Source organism: Dipodomys merriami, unplaced genomic scaffold (assembly GCF_024711535.1).
Source record: "Dipodomys merriami isolate MVZ:Mamm:240054 unplaced genomic scaffold, mDipMer1.0.p SCAF_5, whole genome shotgun sequence".
Classification (NCBI taxonomy): Eukaryota; Metazoa; Chordata; class Mammalia; order Rodentia; family Heteromyidae; genus Dipodomys; species Dipodomys merriami.
The window spans coordinates 43,797,370-43,821,136 of record NW_027206068.1 but is presented as its reverse complement, the minus strand read 5'-3'; the positions used below and the strand labels follow the sequence as shown (position 1 = coordinate 43,821,136).

Sequence of the window (23,767 nt, the reverse complement as noted above, 5' to 3'; positions counted from 1 at the left end):
CTCCTTATCAGATATGTAGCTGTATATTTTTTCTGCTAATCTGTAGAATAACTTTCCCCATGGTCTTCATTGGAATAGAAAAGCTTTAATTTTGATAAATTCCTATGTGTTTCTTTTTCCTCTTGTTGCTTCTGTTTTGGTACCATGTCTAATCAATCATTTCCTAATTTAGAACTACAAATATCATCCCTACTTCATTGGCACACATCTCCTTCATAGGAGCATGCCCTCCTTTGCTGTCATTCATTTTTATATTTTTTGGTGTGTATTAATTGCACCAAAAGGCTTCCTATAACACTGAAAGATGCATATACTCTATCTTAGTCAGCACCATCATTTCTATAGCTTTCTCTCCGAAGCTCCCAAACCTCTTATTGATCAACAGCTTTCAGTGATCTAATGAATTTTTAGTCAGTTCCTTAGATTTTCTGTTTGCAAGAATATTTTACCTGTGACTCAACTTTTAAAAGTCCCAACTCTTTCCACAGTATACATAGGCAATTGGTTAACCTGAGAAATCAGTTGACTTTTTGAAGTTAACTTTAGGAAAGATACTGTTGCCTTTTTGTAATTGTGTTATTATAACACACACACACACATACACACAATGCCAGTAGGCTTTTTAGCTAGAAATATTTGTGGAGAAAGTCTCATAAATAAAGGAACCTTGAGCTTCTTTGGTGAAATCTTGCCTTGAATAATACCACCCATAATTGGTGATTTTAGGAGAGCAATATGCCTTCCAAGCATAATAGTTTGGCGCAGTAGAATAACATGGATCGTACTTTAAAAGATGAAAACGTCAATTTCTTTTCACTTTAAACAAGAGTGGCTAAGCTAACGGAGAAGCATGATATTTATAACATCAATACATATCTAGTGCTACATTCACATTCTAGTATTAATTCTGTTCTGCTTCATGGCCTGTATGACCTCAGTCTAGGAGGAGCAAGCTGCTGCTGCTTCTGCTGCTGCTGCTGCTGATAATGATAGAGATGATTGGTGTGTGTGCTTGGACTAAGAGCCAGGGTACTGTTCCTTAGCTTATTTGCTCAAGGCTATCACTCTAGTACTTAAATCTTCACTTCTTTTTGGTGGTTAATTGGAGATAAGAGCTCATAGACTTTCCTGACTGGGCTGGCTTCACACTAAGATCCTTAGATCTCAGCCATGAGCATGAGCCACAGGCTCCTAATTGAGGACACGATTTTTAAGGCCTTATGTTTTAGATCTGGTGAGACTTCCTTTTTAGATCTGTCAAAGAGTGATTATTTGAAAGCTCTCAACTGGTGAGTTATGGATTATTCTGGACTAATCAAAAAGGCTAAACATATTTTAGGTTTTCTCTTTTCCTTTTCAGGAATGCAGAGTATGTTTGAAAATATCTAGAAATGTTAAGTGTTAGTGATAGGACAACAGTAAATTTCACTTCTGGGATTCCCTCATAGTAAACCTTATGGAATTGCATTCCATAAAGTATAGAGCTGAGTGAGTTAGGAAAACTATTTTGTTTTTCATTCCTAATTTTTCCAAGCATAAGCTAAAAGGAGTATCTTGCCTAGCATTGCTTCACAAAGCTTGGAGAAATCTTAAAACAATCACATGCTAAGTGTGAAACCTATTTCTGCCTCCTATGAGGAGTAAAGGATATTAACCTGAGGTGCTCGTTTAATGTCTTTCAAAGTAAGGTGGGAATGCCAGGAACCCATTGTGTTTATTTATTTGGTTTATAGATGTTGGTTCTATTTATGAGCCTGAAGGCAAATATTTTAGAAAATGAACACCCCAGAATGACTTACTAGAACAGGAAGTATTTGGAGACTTATGAGTCTATAAAATATTTTTGCAGAACATGTGTGAGTTTTCCAGAGTAGCAAAATTTAATATTTTAATTTTATTAGCTGTGAAATGAATAGAAATTTTGGTATATTTCCTCTCTTAAAAACCCTTCCATTTTTTGCTCATCATTTAGTTGTGCCATTAGAATACCTTGGCAATCTTGAGAACAATGATTCTTTTAGATAGGTCAGAGGAGAGCAGGATAAACTTCGTAGAACTTGGGCCAAGTGGTAAATGACAATTCTGGGCCTCTCTTTCTCCAAGGTGGAGTCCCATGGCCAACTGTTCTACCCAGAGCAAACTTTCCTTCACTATAAATGTAGCATCAAGTCTTGAGGATTTGAAAATAATAATATTTGCTGCTGGCTGATGATGTCAGTGTCTGTGACTCCTTGGAACAGGATCTGTCATGCCTTAGGGACCCAGAGGGCTTTAGGTTAAAGCACTGTACCTGAACTCTTGATTTACTTCCAAAGAATTCAACCTTTTTTCACACAGAACTCCCTTGCAATTTGGGTGCTGGTAGCATATGTCTGTAATCCTAACTACTCAGAAGGTTGAGATCTGAGGATTGTAGTTTGAAGCCACCCTAGGCAGGAAAAATCCATGAAACTCTTCTCTCTAATTAATCACAAAAAAACTTAAAGTGGAGTTGTGTTAGAGAGCTGGCATTGAGCAGAAAAAGCTAAAGGGCAGTGTGCAGGCCCTGAGTTCAAATTCCGTTACTAGTGTCCAAAACAAACATAAAGCAAAACAAAACCCTTAACTTTCTAAGTAAATCATTAATAGACTTCATGGCCTACAATCAGTTTTGTCTGTTTTAAGATTTTTTTCTCTTCTACTGCCATGCTTTCCTTTAAAAAAAAATTACATTTTTTTGCTTTGGGATCCTTGCAGTTTAACTTGATCACAGGTTGCTGTTGGATTATTTCTTGTGGGTTATACTTGGGTACATACTCTTAGCTCTTTATATACTCTTAGCTATGTAAGGGGTGCCATTCTTTCCTACAATAGCTGCATATAAGAACAATAAGTCACATTCTTAAGGTTATATACTCTGAACACTGCCCAAATCCAGGGGGAACCAGTCACATATACCATAAGAATGGGTGGTATTTACTGGGGTTGTACAACATTGTGACTGTGAGTATTTCCACAGGGTCTTCTCATGACCTGGGGGGGTTACACATTACTTCATTATACTTCTTGCTCTGGAGATTGTCCTACCTCTTTCTTTTCATATTTTTTGTCCCTTTTTGCTGGAAAGTTAAAAATTATTGAAGAGTGAATCCAAACCATCCATAACTTTTAAGGTCATTTTTGCAAAATTAGGTCCTGAACCCTTGAATCAGGAAAACTTAGGATGCTAGCCAGGTATTGGTGGCTCACATCTCTAATCCTAGCAACTCAGGAAATTTAGATCTGAGGATCATGCTTTGAAAGCCAACCCAAGCAGAAAAGTCCATGAGACTCATATTTCCAATTAACCAGAAAAAAGCTGGAAATAAAGGTGTGCATCAAGTGGTAGAGCACCAGCCTTGAGTGAAAAAGCTAAGCACAAGTTCAAGGCCCTGAATTGAAGCCCCAGTACTGGCACAACCCTAGCCCCAGAAAACAACAACAACAAACCTCAACACCCTAACATAGGGCAGTGCTGGTTAAAATGCAGATTTCAGAGCCTCAGCAGATGTCAAGTCGGTCTAGGAAAGGGGAGAAAAGTTAATAAACAATGTTGGGAAAATTAAAATACTTTTCAGTAATATAGTACCGTAAAGGGTTAATGTGACCCCGTCCAACATACTGCACTGTCTCACTTCAATATAAAAGCTACACACGAAGTTCTCCATGCCCACCACTGCGCAGCAAGCTGGAGAGTCAAAGGAGAAAAATGAAGTCTTTACTGTCAAGAAGCTAGAAATCCCTTTGGAAATAAAAGATACACAGTAAATTTGTACGGGTGAGCACATTTAAATATGTGCGTACATATGCATACCATATAAAGATATATTTTAAAAATGTATGATTGTCAGTTTAGAGTTGCTGTCAACTGCAGTGATTTGGTTTTTGTACTTCATAAAAGTATTTGTATGAGAGGGAAACTTTGGAATAGTGGGAAAAAACCCTTTACAGAGTTAAAGGTTCAGAGTTTTTGATTCAATTTTGACCTCAAATAAAACCTCACATGGTAGTTATATCAAGTTAGCAGAGATAAACCAGAAAGCTATTTTTGCTTGCTTATTATTTCCCTAAAATTTTGTTACAATCTTAAATTTCACTTGAGATATAATGGAAGTAGAGCTGTGACTCAATGTGATAGAGCATTATCCTTGACCACAAGAGTGGAGGGACCAGTGTCCAGGCCCTGAATTCAAGCCCCATGACCGGGGGTGGGGGTGGGGGGGAATGTAAAATAACTCTTTTGTGCTTTGTGCCATGTCTTCTTTTGATCATGGTTCTCTCTTTCTCTCTCTCTCTCTCTCTCTCTCTCTCTCTCTCTCTCTCTCTCTCTATATATATATATATATATATATACATATATATATATACTAACGATACTGTACAGAGGGGTTACAGTTATGTGAGTAATGAGTACATTTCCTATTAATCATTGTTACTCCCTCCTTTATTTTTCCCCTGCCATCCCTTCCCTCCCACCTCCCCAACTCCTCCTCGCCCCTCCCAAGCTATAAAGTTCGTTTTCAACATAGTGTATTGTACATCTCATTGTTCCATTGGTAATTTATCGGTCTACCTTAGAAGACTTAGAGCTGCTCCACATAGAAGTGTAGACATGGAAAACAGATACAGATAATTTATAGCATGATATTTTGCCACTGAAGAACATCAGGATTCATGATGTCAAGAGACTTAGAGCCATTAGAATAAGACTTGGCTCATAGCAAGTGCCAGGACATTTTGGCTGCTGTTATTAGTAGGATTGGAACCCAAGTCATTTGAATTTAGTTTAGTAATTTCTTCTCAGTTGTAATTGAATCTCAGTCTCCTACTTAATTCATTTTATTTTTTCTGGTCAGATGATTTGGGACACACACACACACAGACAGACAAACAGACAGAGAGAGAGAGAGAGAGAGCTTCTTCTTTTCTCAGGTACAAGAGGTCCAACCCACATCTTTATGAATGGTTGGCAAGCACTCTATTGATGAGCCACATCCTCAGCCCTGTCTATAGGAGAGGTTAAGCAGAGATGAATTTTGAAATGTAATTATTTAGATAGTTTGAGAATCTCTTTCAGGGTAAAAAAAAAGGCGGTTTAAAGTTAAAAAGATCTGAGCTGCTATCTTTTCTTCCCTTCTCCGTTGGCTTCATGTGTACGTTTTTGACCTTTTGAAGCTCAAGGAGAATCTTAGAGGTGTTGAGTATGTACTTCAAGAAGCTTCTAAAACATTTCTAATAACTCGATTGAGTATACTTAAAACTAACATATGTTATACCTAAGCTTTTTATGTATGTTTTCTGCCACTAAAAATTGAATTCTGCCCCCTGTACCTATAAAACAGTCAATATATGTTTGAAGTAGAACAAATGAGATGATAATAGATTTCAACTTTTGGCTTTGGTTTTCTATTGCCTTTAGGCTATATTGATGGGGGGGAGCGGTACACACATGCTCACACATATGTACCTATGCACTCCCCTCACCCTTTTGATTTCTTGTTTCTGTGAGGATTCTGAGTTTTGCTTCTGCCATAGTTTCATATGTGTGTTTGAAATGAAGTTCCTTTTTAGAAAGAAATAACTATATCCATTTAAGTTTTTTTAATTAAAAATTATTGGCATAGTTGTACAAAGGGGATTCACTGTGATAGTTACATGAATGCATGTAATGTACTTGGATACAATGTACTTGGATTCCTTAACTGCCTATTTGTTTCTCTAAGAATGAACTTGACTTACTTTGTTCAACCAACGTTTTCTTTTCTCTTTTCAGAGGATGTTAAGCAAGTTTTTGGACAGACTACAATTCATCAACATATTCCATTTAACTGGGATTCTGAATTTGTACAACTACATTTTGGAAAGGAAAGAAAAAGACACTTGACCTATGCAGAATTCACTCAGTTTTTGCTGGTAGGTCTAGCTGGGATCCAATTTTGTATAAAAGGATACTTTCTTTCACTTGAGCTCTCAACTCTTACTACTAGCTTTGTAATGCTGACAAGACTACCCCACATAAAGGTATCCATTAGTCTGTTGAAGTCATAGAAGTAAATGGGTTCCTGTCATAAGTCCCAAATTCAAATTCTAGTTTTATTTCACTTGAATTGAGTAACCTCAAGTGAATCATTTAATTTCATGGGGTCTCAATGTGTATTCAAACAGAAAGGGGTTCTACAGTTCTGGCAGACTTTGCCAGACCTCTGAGTTGGGGCAGAGGTAGAGAGTACAGACCCCCTTATTTATGTATCTGGCCATGGCCATTTTTACCTACTAGCATATTATAATAGATAAACTCCCATTAATGATTTTCTTTTTGACTTTGAATAGTAATGCTACAATACATAGAATTTACTGTGCTTTTTAGTTTGGGTTTATTTTCCTGGGTTTTTAAAACTTAAACCTTGAACTTAAAAACCTGCCTTTGTATTTTCTTTTGTAATCATGATAATGTCTGTGAATCCCCATGTTCAGTTCTCTATAAATATAAACCTACTTAAAGAACTCAGGTGGAGAGTGGAATGTGAGTTATAAGAATTTTACTGATGTTTACCCAGGACACTGGCACACCATAGGAGGCAGTATTCATTTTGATGAGGAATAATTACAATAATGCTATTGAGACAAATGCCTCAAATTGACTTTATGGAACACAGCCTAATTAACTTTTAGTCTTAATGGGATGTTCGCAATAGTAAGGATGATCGCATTTCCCCCTGTAAGTAACTATCAATTATGGTGATTTGAACCGATTGTAAACCACTTAACAACAGCTCCTAGGCTTTCCTCAAGCGAGGAAGTCAGAGTCAAGGCTTAGCTAGCTCAGTGATGATGGGTCATGTTTCCAGGTTCTTCTTGAGTATTCACTTGGATTTGACTCCATTCTGTGATGGTAAGTAGATACAGCCCTCAGTGTCCTACATGAGATGATTTTGATTTTGGAGTAAGAATGGAAGCCTTGAACTTTTACCTGGATGGTTTTGGCTATGGCCTTGCTTTGATGCCCAACTCCAGACCTAATTTTAAAGGAAGTTGTATTATGATAGACTTTATTTACATCTATGCCAGTTTAGTTATCTGCCTTGGGTCAGGTCCCTCCATTTCAAATGCTTTGTCTACTTCCTTTGAAATGTTTTCTTTTTTTTTTTTTTTTTTCTGTCGGTCACTTGAACTCTGGGCTTGGGCGCTGTCCCTGTGCTCTTCAGCTCAAGGAGAGTGCTTTACCACTTGAGCCACAGCACCACTTCCGGTTTTCTAGCAGTTTATTGGAGATAAGAGTCTCACGAACTTTCCTGCCTGGGCTGGCTTTGAACTGTGATCCTCAGATCTCAGCCTCCTGAGTAGGTAGGATTACAGGCATGAGCCACCAGCACCCGGCTCTTTGAAATGTTTTCTGAATGCAGGGAGAACTTTAAACTTCAACTTCAAATACTTTGCTTCCTTGGGCTCTTTTCTTTATGCAGGTAGCTTCTGAAAGCTAGAAAATGTATTTAATTTCCTGTGGTTCTGGCTTGTGCTCTGTCAGGCACATGCTGCCATTCTGCTGTAGGGCAGGGCTTAGAAACACAGGCATGGGTTTGCCGGCTGGTGCCAATATGGTAATAGCAGATGCTTGGCTCTTTGGGATGTGAAAGTACCGGACCATGTGTGTGGCTAACTGTCACTGATAAGGAAGACAAGCAGCTTCAAGGATGGTACCTGTCCTTTCTAGGAGCTTCAATGGATATTCAGATACTGAAGTTTCCTAGAAAGCAGCTCATTTGATTGTAGTCAGCAGGTGTTACCCCTCCTTATGTTACAGATGCATGTGTGTGATTGGTGTAGTGCCATTTTTCTGCAAGTTCCAGATTTTTTTCCATTTAATAATGCTTTTCATATCTAAGCAAATGTGTGTTTATTACAAACCACCATGTGGTGGTGGATCTTACTTGATTTATATGCTCATTTGTATATGGTCTGGGTAAGAACCTCACCCTGTTGTGGGCAGTCATGAGAATTGTTTCAGTGGTGTATCCGTTCTTGTACTTCGTAAGGAGTGAGTCAGTATGGTTCTTTGAGCTAAACTTGCCTAATTTATACTGTGCATCCAACTAATAATGCCAAATAATGATGCCAGGGTACATAGCAGAGATATAGGCATCCTTCCTATAATCTAGTTTCTTGTTGGTGGGGAAGGATTTCAGAAGGTAGTGGGCCACACATTGCTGTTACCTTTCATTTATACTGTTGCATTGACCATTGCTTTATTTGTCTACTTACTTATTTTTGTGCCAGAGATTGAACTCTGGACCTTGTGTACACTAGCACACTGAGTTCTATCCCTAGCTAAACTGCTGCTGTTTTTCTCTTTTATATCTAGTCAGTTATTTTATTTCATGGACAACGATGTGTATGTATATATGTATGTAAATGTTAATAATATGTGTCTTAACCTAGGCACTGGTGACTGTAATCCTAGCTACTCAGGAGGCTGAGGATCTGAGGATCATGGTTCAAAACCAGCCTGAGCAGGAAAGTCTATGAGACTTACCTCCAAGAAACAACTCAGAAAAAGCTGGAAGTGGTGCTGTGGTGTAAGTGATAGAATGCTAGCTTTGAGCACAGAGAGGCTCAAGGATAGAGCCCAGGCCCTGAGTTCAAGCCTCAGGACCAGAAAAAAAAAAAAAGATATGTCTTTTAAAATCATCTGTGAAATGCTCCATGTACTTCTACTCAGTTCATAGAGAGCAAAGATCTCATTTTATCATTGCTTAGACAAAATTGGACTTTAGCCAGGTGCCGGTGGCTCACGCCTATAATCCTAGCTACTCAGGAGGCTGAGATCTGAAGATCATGGTTCAAAGCCAGCCTGGGCAGGAAAGTCCATATGACTCTTATCTCCAATAAACCACAGGAAAACTGGAAGTGGTGCTGTGGCTTAAGTTGTAGAGTGCTAGCCTTGAGCTGAAGAGCTGAGGGACAGCACCCAGGCTCAGAGTTTAAGCTCCACAACTGACAACAAAACAAAGCAAAAAACCAAAAAAAACTGGACTTTTGAATATTAATACAGATATTGAGGAAATCTGGACCAATTTTTCTATTATGTATTTGTGCAGTCTTTTTTGTAGATGTTGCCTCAAATTGTTTAAAAGCATGTTTTGTGCTATAATTATTCTAATGTGATACAATTCATTCACTTCAATAAATGTCATGGAATATATAGAGTTTGTTCTAAGTCTTGTTCAAAAGACTGAGAGTTAAAACAGTTCTTAAAAACTCATAATGTAAAAATCTGGGAGCTTGTCCCTGTGTAACCACTTGGTTAGGCCAACAGAAAAATTGTAGGCGTACAAGGTATACTCTGAGTTTATTCTATTGTAACAAAACCTTAACAGGGATCCAAAGTAGAGACTTACAGAGTCAGGTACATGGCTAAGGTCATCTAGCTAACTGTCCCATTCACAGAGAAGACATACCTTTCACTGTGTAGACTTGTAAGAGTTTACTTATTTGTGGTTTTGAGTTATACCTGTCTAATAACTGAAGCAATTAAAGCACTTTAAAGTACTCTTTGGCTGCTTTGAAGAAATGTCTGTTCTTTGCTTAGTTTTTTTTTTTTTTTAAATGAGTGGAATATCATAGAGCACAGAGTTCTCAAACTTTTCTGCCAAACTATTCAAGAATCAATTCTAAGGCACACTTTTAAAAAAGAAGAAATCAGGAAGTGGCGATGTGGCTCAAGTGGTAGAATGCTCACCTTGAGCTGAAGGGCTGAGGGACAGCGCCTAGGCCCAGAGTTCAAGCCTCATGACCGACAAAAAAAAAAAACAAAAAACAAAAAATGAAGAAGAAATCATAGTATCTAATACATGTATGATCTTTATTGTTTCCAAAGTACTTTTTGATACTGTTCTGATAGTAGCATCCTTTGAATATAAAAGGTAAAATTGTCATTATCTCCTATTATATGCAAAAAAATAAAATAAACAAGTTCTAGGGTAAAATTTGGTATTTACAGGTAATTTTCTGGGGAAATTACCCATAGCTTTCATTAAGCTCCCAGAGGAGTATCCCAAACTGGTAACATTGACTGCTGTAGAGTTTAGCTTTTTTGTGAGATTACAGGCATGTGATAGACTCAGAAATAGGATGTTGTTACCACTCTACTATACTTTGTCCAGGGCTAAGGCTGTGGGTAAAATGTTTTGTTCTGCATAGGACAGGGTGCATTGCTGGACACCTAGTATTCCTGAACCCTACCCTTCATTTGAGAAACATTGGTTTAGCCTAGATACCCTGAATATTTAAAAACATTGCATCTGGCCTCAGGTCTTTATCCTAGGGCTACACAAAAGCCTGTAGAAGTAGATCTGGTCAGACTTGTGTTTGAGAAGGATCAGGCTGACTGCTATATGGGAAATCAAGTATATAAAGACATTGCCGAGCCAGGCACCGGTGGCTCACTCCTGTAATCCTAGCTACTCAGGAGGGTGAGATTTGAGGATCGAGGTTCAAAGCCAGGAAAGTCTGTGAGGCTCTTATCTCCAATAAACCACTAGAAAACCGGAAGTGGTGCTGTGGCTCAAGCGGTAGAGTGCTTGCCTTGAGCTGAAGAGCTCAGGGACAGTGCCCAGCCCAGAGTTCAAGCCCCACGACTGACCAAAAAAAAAAAGACATTGCCGAAGAAAGGTAGACCAGTTGTTCACTATCTGACTTAAGAGTGAAACAACTGTGACCTAGGTTAGATGAAAATCGTGATGGGCCAAAGTAAATGCATTCAAGAGAAGCCAAGGCACAGTCCTGACTGCATTTGGTGATTTAGCAGGAAGGAGCTAGTCAAGGATTTTCAGGATTGCGGTCAGTTCCTAGATTTTATTCTTGGGCAAGTGGGAGGAAATTGTGTTTATGAAAGAGGGGACACAGGAAGAAGGGAAGCTTCTAAGGATGGGTGTCAGGTAGTACTTTGCAGTTAATATATTTGTTGGTGCGTTGGCTCTGCCTCTTTTACCCAGTTCCTGGGAATTAAGAGAATACTTTCATAGGAGCCCTATGTAGATTTGGGATCTTTGAGAGAGTTCTGTTCCCTATTTATGAAGCTGGAAAATTTGTCTCAATCCAAGGATTTTCATGTCAATGCTGTAGGAAGAAGCACCATTAAGAAATCAACGGTGCTTTGAATTGGAGTGCTTTGAAGTGTTAATTTTGGATCATAAACTTGAGGGGAATAACCCCTCTCCCCAATCCCAAAGAGGTTGAGAATAAGATTACCTGAGCCAACAGAATTCTAAACACCCAGATGCATTTACCATAGTTTTTTTTTTAAATCCGGTTCTCATTTTGTTAGAAGAGTATGTTGAGACTCAGAGAAGTGAAGCACAGTTAATGGAATTATGAACAGAACAAAGGTATCTGAACTGTGCTGGATTTGGTGTCCCAGACTAGCTATTTTTATTAGAAAGAATTCCTATTTTCAAAGGAATCATAACATGAGCTTTGTTGGATACCAAAACATACTTCTTGCTAGCAGTACAACTAAACATTTTTGTTTCTTTTTGTTAAATCAGATTGACCATTGTTTTGACCTATGGATCTCATCTAACTTGGCATCTAGATCAGCCTAAATCTTTTCTGTGTGAAATGGACCTTTTGGTTATTCAAGTTTTGAGCCGTAGAGAATACAGTGATAGGAGTTATGTGCAGTTGCCACATGTTCCTGTGGAGACAGAGATTTGCTGCTGCTGGTTAGCTCCGGTCCAGGCTATACATGGGAGTGGGAATCTTCTTTCTACTAGGGACCATTTAGATATTTATAACATGATTATGAGCCATACAAACTTATTAATATAGGCAGACAGCCTCATACAGCCAAAGAGGAACATATGTGTCTGTCCTGTCATGTACTAAGTTATTGTGCAGTTTTTACATGGCATTTGGAGGACCAGATGTTCCCCACTGCTGCACATTGATTAGGATTTTCCTACGTTGTCTTAGAATCCTGGTATAAGTCATAATATATAACAGCAAGAAGAAATTGTTCTCCATCACCACTATCAAACAAAGTTAAGTATTCTTTCAACATAATATCAAACTCAAGCTTTGGTGGTAGTAATAAGGGATTTTTGTAAAAAAGTAAGCAGCCATAGAACTCCATGAAACCACAACTACTTACTCAGGTTAGTGGACAATTGACCAGGTCCTTTCTTAGGACTGAGTAACCTAAGCCATTTGTATTTCTTTTCTTTCTTTCTTTTTTTTTTTTTTTTGTCGGTCGTGGGTCTTGAACTCTGGGCTTGGGCGCTGTCCCTCAGCTCTTCAGCTCAAGGTTAGCGCTCTACCACTTGAGCTACAGCGCCACTTCTGGTTTTCTGGTGTTTTTTTTTTATTGGATTTTTTGTTTGTTTGTTTGTTTGTTTTGGGGGGGGTGGAGAGTCTGGTCGTGGGGCCTGAACTCTGGGCCTGGGAACTGTCCCTCAGCTCTTCAGCTCAAGACTAGCGCTCTACCACTTGAGCCACAGCACCACTTCCAGCTTTTTTCTTTTTGCTTATGTGGTGCTGAGGAATCGAATCCAGGGCCTCATGCATGCAACGCAAGCACTCTACCACTGAGCCACCTTCCCAACCCGTTTTTTTTTTTTTTTTAATTGGAGATAAGAGTCTCACGGACTTTCCTGCCCGGGCTGGCTTTGAACCTCAGTCCTCAGATCTCAGCCTCCTGAGTAGCTAGGATTACAGGCATGAGCCACCGGCGCCCAGCCCTGTATTTCTTTTTTGAACCTCAGCTTGTTATTCATATTATTGAAAGTATCTATACCATGCACCCTTAGTAGACAGAAACCACAATCATATTTGCATTTTTAACATGTGTTGATTCTAAGTTGGTACAGCCAGAAAATGTAATATAATTTGAGTGCTGTTTTATAAATCCAGTGTCCATTTGTATTTGAAAGGAATCATGGATAAAGGTGGCTATGTTGTTTGTTTGTCAGTTTGTTGTCAGTAGATCAGGTTCTCTTTTCATATCCAAATGGAAGCTGTGGCTAGTTTGGCAAAAGGTGACTAGAGTTGTGATCCTAGTCACTTGGACAGTTTGATGCAGGACATCTTCCATTTATATTGCACATTTTGTACTCTCTGGGCAAAGGAAATCAGGATTCACTGTGCCAGGTGTGTCCACAGTGTTCATCTGCTTGCTGTTCTGTTGAGCAGCCTGTTGTGTAGGCTTTTACAGGAACATCCTGCTTTAAAAAAAAAAAAAAAAAAAAGAGCGTTTCCCAGTCATTCCCCACTGTGAAGTTTAACATTAAATCAGAACAGCAAGGAAATAGAGATAGAAAGGCTCTGTACTTGGTTTCTGTCAAGGTGTTGCTGTATAGCAGAGCCGCATGTGGCATCACTTCTGATGGCTCTTTTCATGAAAGGCTCCAGCCAGGAAACTGGGGGTGAAATTTCACCATGTACTCTGAAAGTCTGACTAGGGGAGAATGTGGAGTACAAAGGAAAATGTAAAGAATGGGAACTGTGTGTCTTTCTACTTAGTTCATCACTCACTTACCTTTTTTACTCCTAATTAAAATATGGAGACTTTCATCTTAATTTAAATTGTTCCCTCCTATTAGCATAGGATTATGAAAGTATGGTAAATACTCCTTAGGTTCTGATGCTTGATGTAATTTGTTGAAATAGGGATAAATAATATGATACCATATTTTAAAGCATACCACCTTCATGTATTTTTGTTCTTTGTTTTGGTAAATAATTAACCTGCATTTTGTCTTGAATTCTTCTTTGACGCCCCAATTCTTTGAATTATTTTCTTAGCTCTGCTTTTATTCAAATTTTATATTAAAAAAAATGAAAATGCACAGCACAAATTGGCCAGCTTTTTTTTGTCGTGTTTTTGGCTTTATAATATAAATCATCTGGATCTGTTGCTTACTTTATGGGTCTTTTTTTTCCTGGTAAATTGTTCTCAGGCTAAAGTACAAACTTGTATGTCTGAATAGAGGTGGAAAGAATTTTTTGCATTCAAAATATACCCACTTGAAAATTGGAGATTATTAAGGAAATGACAGGCCTGGAACTATTAGAAGCATGAATGTAAGACCTGAAGCAGAGTAACCCCTATATATGTTTATTTCTGTACACCTAGCAATTTTAAAGAGTTTGATTTTTTTTTTCCTACAGCAATCTGAATGGGTGTGTTGAAGTAGTTCGAAACTGCTACAATAAAAGCCTATTCCATTAAGCATCATGCAGCAGAATAGAGAGAACAGAAACAGTTCACTGGTGAATACTACAGAGGAATCTGGCCTCCTTTCATGTGCTTCAGCAGAACTGCCTGAGAGAGAGCTGAAGAGCTTCTTGCTCTGGGGCCTTATGACCTCAGGAGATAGAAGGGGTATTCTCCCTCTCTCCCCCTAGTATCAACTTCATCAGCTGCATTTCACCAGCCTCCCTTGGCTGGCACTCCATGAAGATCTCTCTTCATGGAGTCATGGTATCTGCCCAGCATTCTGGAGTTTCTACATACTCTCAGACTCCATTGTGTGTCCTGACTCATTTAGTTTTGTATTTGTATATATATTTTCATATATATACACAATTGACCTGTGTAGGTTGAGGTCATTGCTCCAGAGCCACACCACCAGGATGTTTGTCCACTTTGTCCTTGGCCGCTTTTAATGGTGGCTGTCTTCACCTCGGTTTTCTTGATAGTATTGGTGGGATCTATCTCATAAGGTGTTGGGAGGGCTTAAAGAGATGAAGCAGGAACACTCCACAGTCCATGTGGCGCAGTATACACTCTACACTTGGTAAAGGTATTTCACTGAAAACCCAGTTGTCTAATTGCCAAAATTAATATTAATACCTACACCTCCAGCTAGCTTTTATAGAGAGCAGCATAACTTTTGCTTATAACTCAAATTCATCTTATGCCAGGATTTTCTTTCTGGTCAACCACCTTCCCCTGCCACTCCCCTCTCTCTTTAATTATTTTTCTTCATAGTAGATTCTCCTATCCCCTCTGTTCTCCAAGGTGACAATTACCAGGGAATATTCTATCTTGCTTCATTTTTACAGCATTCAAGCCCTCATCAAAAACACTTCTTAAATTCTTTTGTTATGACCCCTTTATAATAAGGGAATCATAAGTCATTTGAGAATCCCAGTTTTGGAGTCAGGTGTTTCTTGGTATGGATCTCAGGTTAGCAACTCCTAAGCTATGTGGCTTTGGGCTACTTAACCATCCTGAGCTTCCAGTATCTCTGTAAAGTGAATGCAATAAATATTACTTCATATGGTTTTAAAGCTTTAAATGAAATTCTTAGCCTAACCTATGGCCTGCAGTAAATATGTAAGCCTTCAATTTGCCATTTTCACCATCCTTCTTTTTCTGTGGCTCTTTTAGAATCACTCACAACTCTCTTCCATATGTTGCAAAGGACTTTAGAGGATTTTAAGCCTTCCATCTCAGCAAAAATCAAAGCTCTCACGTACTAAATGCCCATCATGCATGACCTTGTCTCAAGGTCATGTGCAGCAGACTTTAACATGCATGTTTCATGAAGGAAGGGTTAGGTCCTAAAATGCATTCAGATCACCTGGCCATATCTCCCAGGTCATATTTTTGAGATTGTTCCTGCATTCTTCTTCCAGGTTTTCAAACTATTGGATCTGGCACACACACAGTACTTTCATACCCATCTATTAAAGCAAAATTGTGTGTGGTTAGCTACAGCCAGACAGGAAACTGCTACTTTGCAAGTGAGCATTGCTCAATTGTTTATAGGTTGAGTACTACTGTGTATTGTGCTAAAACCTCACTCAAACATTTTGTCCATCAATTTTTTTTTTAAAGAAATGTCAATAGCCAAGCCTATAGCAGTGGCTCAAGCTTATAATCCTAGCTACTTTCAGGTGGGGAGATCTGGAAATTGGGCCTCTAGGCCAAGTAGGGATCGAAGATCATTCCTGAGACTCCATCTCAACCAGTGGCTGAACATTTTAGGATTTGAGTGGGTTCAGAGGGAGTAGAAATAGGAGGATCTCATTCCAACCTAGCTTGGGCATAGCAAATCCCTATCTCTAAAATAACCAATGGAAAAGGGCTAGAAGCATGACTCAAGTGGTAGAGGACCTGCTTAGCAAATGTGAGGCCCTGATTTCAGTCTCTGGTTTACTGTTAAAAAAAAAATCCTAATGGCTTTATCCTTGATAGATTTCTACCATGAATATGTGGTTAGAACCATTGTGCCTCCAGCTGTTATTCACATCCTCCCCTTGCCCCCATGACTTGCTTATGCATTCTGGTCTATTTTGCTTAGGAAAGGGCATTTTGTATAGGCTATATTCTAGGCACACTAAAACTAAAAGCTCTTTCAATTTTTAAAGCTCTTTTATCCCTTCTAGGTTCAAATGTTAGAGCTATCAGTCTTGGTAGCGCTGCACATTTGTTAGGTTTTCTTCAAACAGCTGTAGCGGTGCCCATGAGAACTTGGATTTGAAGTTGTTCTTGCTTTTGTTGTTTTTCCCCCTCTGCAGGGCTAGGAATGGAACCCAGGGCTTGATGTTATCTTAGTGGTATTTTTACCACGGAGATACTTCCCAGCTTTTGGTATTTGAGGTAGTGTCTTTTACTGTAATAGATTGATCTGGAACTTGGTATCTAGCCCAGGCTGGCCTCAAGCTCAGTGTTCCGGCATCTGCCTCTTGAGTGCTTGGATTACAGGAGTGTGCCACTGTATACAGCTGAAAGCATCATTTGTAAGTCACTGTTACTGATGCAGTTTCTTCCATAGGAATCTACCTACATTTCTCCTTCTCAGTCTCTTGGGGCTGAGAGAGAACAAAGAAGTGAATAAAGACAGAACATTTTATTTTGTTTTGTTTTTTGGTGCTAGCACTGGGGCTTGAACTCAGGGTCTTATGTTCTCACTTAGCTTTTTTTGCTCAAGGCTGGCACTCTGTCATTTGAGCCACACCTCCATTTTTAAACTTTTTATTGGTTATTTGGAGATGAGTCTCTTGGATTGAGAAAGTGGTTTGGATTGGTGTCTGGTGGATTCAGATCATAGTGGTAGGTATTTGGATAGTGGCAACAGCCAAGACACAGATAGCCAGCCACAGACAATTACAAAACCTACCTTCAGTACTCTACCTTAAAGTGGAAGTACCACCTAATATTTCACCACCTAGTGTTTCTACTATTGAAAGAACTATATAGCTCAGGTTTCTTGTCTGCATGGAATTTTCATGTTTCCAATCTTCAGGAGTTATCAAAAGTGTCTTCTCAAATTGTTGATGATCACTGTGTGAAGAACCTTTTAACTGCCTGATTGAAAGAATTTTGATAGTTAATAACAAATAAGAAGGGTGTAGAACTTGAATTTGAACTCAAGGCCTTATACTTGGTAGGTAAGTACTCTCGATTTCTTAAAACATGCCCTGAGTCCTTTTTGCTTTTAGTTATTGTTTGAGTAGAGTCTTATATTTGCCTGGCACTGGACCTGGGTTATGATCTTCCTACTTACTGCATAGCTGAGATTCAAACAGATGTGCACCACATGACTTGCTGATTGGTTGAGATGGTGGTCTCATTAATTGTTGCCTAGACTAACCTCAAACTGTTATTCTCCTAGTATCTGTCTCGTGTAGATGGAATTACAGGCATGAACCACTACCACCAGCTTCTGTGATACACAGATGCATTTCAGTCACAACTGCATCCCCTACAGTGCGAGAATCCTCCCCTATTCCTTTGGCATCTGTTTGCACCTGAATGGTCTTAGGTTCTGATGGCTTCCTGCAGTCTGAGGAGACAGTAGTGAAGGGATGTAATGCCAGGATCCCTATGACTCTGAGTTACAAACTAGAGGAGATGGTAAACAATTGAACATACATTCTGCTTTTGTGGAGAGTAATACTGGCATTAACAGTGTGTCTGGCAATTTGAAGGAGACTGTTCATTCCTTTCAATTGAATGCAGACTATAGGTTGTTGAGAAGTTGGTTCCTTCTGTCCTCTTGAATTGGAGGTATTCATATAGAGAACTTTTGCTTTGTTCAATAGACTATGGTTTGTTCATATACCTGATTTTTTTGACTACCTGTCATCAGTGGTCACTTCTATTGTGTGAGTATAGACTATACCTGAAGCATTTCCCTCAGCAGACTAAGTGGAAGAAACAAAATTGATACATGGTAGAGAAAAATGAGAATGCCAGCTCTGATTCTGATGTACAATGGAATAACAGGTTTCAGAATTGAGGAACAGAGGCAGAGGGACACATGAACTCAGTTAGGACACTCAGTTGAATTTACAAGCTGTAGGGAGGGTCTGGCAGGACTGGGCATGGGTTGATGAGAGATGATGCTAAGACTCGCTCTTGTAAGCATTTGCGTGCTCAGCCTTGGACATGGGTTTCTGTGAGAAAGGGCCATTAGCTGTCTGCAGAAGGAGGTAAAGATCAAAAAGGAGGTTATTGCATTCAAGGTAGACTGCTGAGGCCAGAGTGAGGAGGCTTCACATTGCAGCTGGGCCTTGGTGCTAATTTAGGTGAGGCCTAAGGAGGCCCTGAACCTCTGGAATCAGGATGGAAAAGGAAAGGATGCATTTGAATGAATTTTCACAGGCCTCAAGAACATAATTTGGTTACTCTTGGGGTAAAGGAAGCTAGAAGAATGGCAGCCAGTGATCAGAAAACCGATATGCCAATAACTAAGCTTTGAGGGACCAGGTTTGAGTACTGTATGTGGAACAGGCAAAACTGATAGATGCCAGAACTAAAATGAAGCAATATTTTTTTTGGTGCCAATACTGGGGCTTGAACTCAGGGCCTAGTAGCTATCCCTTAGCATTTTTGCTTAAGTCTAGTACTTTATCACTTGAGCTACAGTTCTACATTGGCTTTTTTCTGATTAACTGGAAATAAGAATCTCCTAGACTTTTCTGCAGAGGTTGGCTTTAAAGTGCAGTCCTCAGATCTCAGCCTCCTGAGTAGCTAGGATTACAGGCATGAGCCACCAGTGCCCAGCTGCCCAGCTTTTATACTTGCATATATTTCCAGGAAACTGAACAATTGAAAGCTACATTCATGCTAAGATACATTATATATTTGTTCAATAAAATAATGGAGTAAACGGTAATAGGTGGGATTATAAAAGTATAACCACAGAGCAGTGGTCATCTCAGTAAGGACAGATGGCAATGTTGGGAGTCATTTTTGATTGTCATATCCCTTGGTGGGAGGAGCTACTGGCATCTAGTGGGAAGAGAGGGAGGGATGCACAAGGTAGTGTCTCACGACAGTCATGTCAAGGCTGAGAAATCTGTGTTAGAGAAATAACATTTTCCCACAGAGAACCACTCTTTTCGTTCTTGTTACATCATGTGTTTAATGTAGAGCAGCTTGTGGTTAAGAATTGTTCATCTTTGGAGAGGGACTAATGTTCTGTGTGCATTTTCCTTTTGTTCTGCATCACTTTTTTGCTGGATCTGGCGAGATCTTCAAACCTACTAAATGTTTCCTGTTTTTATTCTGTTTGTGTTTCAGATTCTAGCAGAGCAAGACCCCAGGATCCAAGGTGGATCACTGATCTGACTGTACCTTTTGACAGCAGCAGTAGCTTGGGGATGCCACTAAATAGGCAACTAAGGGCATGTTAAGTCATGATGTAGCAGACATTTCTTTAGCTTGTTATTTGTAGTAACAAATAAGAGGCATAAAGTAATGATTTCGTAATCTGTATTTATAGGAAATACAGTTGGAGCATGCAAAGCAAGCCTTTGTGCAGCGGGACAGTGCCAAGACTGGAAAAGTCACAGCCATTGACTTCCGAGACATCATGGTCACCATCCGCCCCCATGTCTTGACACCTTTTGTAGAAGAATGTCTAGTGGCTGTAAGTTGTACCTTGCTCTAATGAAGTTGTTTATTCCACCTAGTTTCAGTAAATAATGAATTATAAATAACAATTCTTAGCCAGGTGCCCATGTCTCATGCTTATAATCCTAGCTACTTAGAAAGCTGAGATCTGAAGGATCCAGTTGGAGATCAGTCTGGATAGATAAGTCTTCTAAAGATATGGCTCAAGTGGTAGTGCCAGCTTGAGCAAGCAAGCATATAAAGAATAATTCTTACATATGTTGTTTAAAAACAAAAACATTTTTTACTGTCATTGCATATATTATACACTGAGGAACAAAAGTATGTTTAGGTTTATTTAGTAGGTAGGTTAATTTGTTGTCTTAGCATACTATAGGGTAGTTTAGAGAAATATTCAATCATCCACCAGCATCTATGAGAATGATCCCAGAACCTCTTACATTCCAAATTCTGCACACTCAAATGGTTTTATAAAATGGTGCAATCTTTGTATATAAACTATGCACATCTTCTAAATACTTTAAATGATCTCTGACTACTTTTGATTCAATCTGATGTTACATATATATATATATATGTGTGTGTGTGTGTGTGTGTGTGTGTGTGTATGTGTGTGTGTGTATATATATATATCTATATATATTAATTCATTGTTATTTTTGTTTTTGTTGTTGATGGTTGTGGGGTTTGAACTTGGGGCTGGGCACCATACCTAAGCTTCTTAGCTTAAGGCTCGCACTCTACCACTTTGGCCACTGCTCCACTTCTGGTTTTCTGGTGGTTAATTGGCAATAAAAGAGTCTCATGGTGTCTCTTGCTTGGGCTGGCTTTGAACCCTGAGCCCCAGATCTCAACCTCATGAGTAGCTAGGATTACAGGCCTGAGCCACCAGTGCCCAGCTATATTTTTATATCTGTATTGTTTAGGGACTACTAAGAAAATATGCATATGTTTAGTACAAATATGATTTTTTTTTCTCTCAAATCTTTTCACTCTGTGATTGGTTGAATCCCCAGATATGGAATCCATGGGTACTGAAGCTATCCCATATTAATTGGTTGAAGAAAAACAAATTTGTAATATATTAATGTTGGTGAATATTTTTCAGTATATGATATGCTAATCTTCATCTTTCTTTATTGAGGGGATAAAAAGCATACATATTACTTGTTAGAGTCATGGGCAGACCAGAAACTGAACCATCTTAGATCTCTCATTGACTCACTGTGTGTGTGTGTGTGTGTGTGTGTGTGTGTGTGTGTGTGTGTGTGTGTGTGTGTGTGTGTGTGTGTACTGAACCATCTTAGATCTCTCATTGACTCACTGTGTGTGTGTGTGTGTGTGTGTGTGTGTGTGTGTGTGTGTGTGTGTGTGTGTGTGTGTGTGTGTGTGTGTGTGTGTGTGTGTGTGTGTGTGTGTGTGTGTTGGCTGTGGTGGGGTGTGGGACAGGCCTAGATCAGTCATCGCATGTCAAGAGCACTCATCCCAGAGAATGTACAGATGTTGGATTTAGTCCATGGGCTCTGGAGTGTCCTGCCCCACGCTGGGATGGAGATTCCCTAGCCTTGATCATAGAATCTTCAGAATCATGAGGAGTAAATATTAAAAATACAGAAAGTTTCTTCCAGAGTTGTCTTGTCCCATTTATACATGGTGAGGTCTTAGAATCTAATTTATGACACTTCTGGGTAATACTGATGACCACTTAGATTTGGAGACACCTTGCTGGTCACTGTCCTTTTCTATTTCCAAGAGAAGAGGGTGTGTTCTCACTAGCATCTGTGTTTCTCACAGTGCTCAAGATGGGCAACACCTCAACTAGCCTTTTGGTTTTCCATTTATTTTCCTAGAGCCGTCCTTGTTCTGGAGACATGACCTTCAGACAAGGCTTTTCCTACTCTGGCACTATGTTAATTTAACTCCTTTTCTTGTCCACCCACCCCCTCTTTCCTATTCCATATTAAACTCCCATGTCAGCTATTTTAAATGATTGCTAAGTGAAGATTTATGTGGTTTTTACCTTACAAAGAAGTGCTCTCCTAATAAAAACATTTTGCCTTGTTAAAGAAGGATATAATTTGAAACCCTTAACTAAAGTTCCATTCACAGTGGACAGGCTGCTTTTCCTTGACTCCTGTGAAGAAATATGGGTCCTTAAAAATTATGATTATCAGAATTCTGACCAATTTTAACCCCTATCCACGCATGTGACATCTCATAATTTTACCATAGTATACTGTTTGTTAGAAATCCCACCAATATAAAGTCTGCACTTAAATAATTATTTATTGCTAGTTACAAGTAAATGGACAAGCCTTGATATTAAAGTTAGGCTGACCACGTTCCATATTTGTTTTGATATGTGTGTGTGTGTGTGTGTGTGTGTGTGTGTGTGTGTGTATTTACCTGTGTAAGCACGTGCATGTGTGCATGTATCTGTTACAGTTTTTCATGTTCAAGCCTTTATAAGATTTGCTCATTAGATGAAATAAACCAACTTATAAAACATTTCCAATTGAAATTTGAACTCTGTCAATTACTACTGGTCCCATTGTTATAATCCTACACATGTATTTATTTAGTTTTTTAGGGTAGCATATGGAAAGCACAAGTTCTGGTCATGATTAGTTGGAGTTACTTCTAAAAATCAGTTACCGCTTTTTTTTTTAAACATTAAAGAGAAATATGGTCATTTCTTCTGAAATATGCATCCCTCATTGTTTCTAAACTAGTATAAGCTATATGTCCTTTCAGAACTCCTTCACAGCACATCTTTTTTTATCTTCATTCTCTCTGATTTCAATTTACCAAGGCTGCTGGAGGTACCACATCCCATCAAGTCAGTTTCTCCTATTTTAATGGATTTAATTCTCTCCTCAACAATATGGAGCTCATTAGAAAGATCTACAGTACTCTGGCTGGCAACAGAAAAGATGTGGAGGTGACTAAGGGTGAGTGGAAAAAAAATATACATACACACACACACACACACACACACATACACACACACACACACATATATATATATTACTTTTTTTTTCTTTTCTTTTTGGTTGGTTGTGGCTTGAACTCTGTGCTTGGGCACTGTCCCTTAGCTCTTCAGTCTTCAGCTCAAGGCTAGCGCTCTACCACTTGAGCCACAGTGTAACTTCCAGCTTTTTCTTTGTATGTGGTTCTGAGGAATTGAACCCAGGGCCTCATCCATGCAAGGCAAGCACTCTACCATTGAGCCACCTTTCCAGCCCGAGTGAAAATATATTTGAATTCTAGCCAAGTGATTTGGGAAGTTATTATTACAGTGAAGAAGTCAACGAAAAATTTACATGGCAGATTTGTTTTTGTCCTACATAATGACCATTGGGTGCATGTATGTTTTTGATCAGACAAACAACAGCAAGCAAAACAATCTTCACTAAATTTTGAATGAGCTTTAAAAACGCCTTGAGGTGGTACCAAACTTTTCATATTGGGGAAAATATTCTCCATCCTCTTTACAAGTGAGTGAAGGGACTGCAGGAATGTTTGTCCTATTTGGATTGACTTGAACTCCTCAACTGACAATAATGAAGTGTTGTGATGTCCCTCCTTTCCAGTTAATGCTGAGTTCAGTGCTATCCCTTCTTTGAATCTTTCCCTTTTAACTTTTTTTTTTTTTTTCCCATACAGAGGAGTTTGCTCTGGCAGCTCAGAAATTTGGTCAGGTTACACCCATGGAAGTTGACATCTTGTTTCAGTTAGCAGATTTATATGAGCCAAGGGGGTAAGTTGGCTTTCTTTCCTTTTTTTTTTTTTTTTTTAATTAGTTTAATAAAAGGAGGTTAGGAGGTAGGGGTTGGAGGAGGGGCAGCATAGGGAGGAAAGAAGCCAAATGAAAAGCAATGCAGA

General features: G+C 39.0%; 1 protein-coding gene across 3 annotated transcripts in view; it reads left to right on the top strand.

Annotated features, from left to right (window-relative positions):
• Positions 1–23,767, top strand: part of Slc25a13 (solute carrier family 25 member 13) — a 159,697-nt gene that overhangs the window by 72,538 nt on the left and 63,392 nt on the right. For all 3 annotated transcript variants that reach the window (XM_069996543.1, XM_069996544.1, XM_069996545.1), the window contains 4 exons: positions 5,792–5,931; positions 19,752–19,898; positions 22,695–22,833; positions 23,549–23,642. In XM_069996543.1, the coding sequence (XP_069852644.1) occupies positions 5,792–5,931; positions 19,752–19,898; positions 22,695–22,833; positions 23,549–23,642 (520 nt within the window). The remainder of the gene's footprint in view (positions 1–5,791; positions 5,932–19,751; positions 19,899–22,694; positions 22,834–23,548; positions 23,643–23,767) is intronic.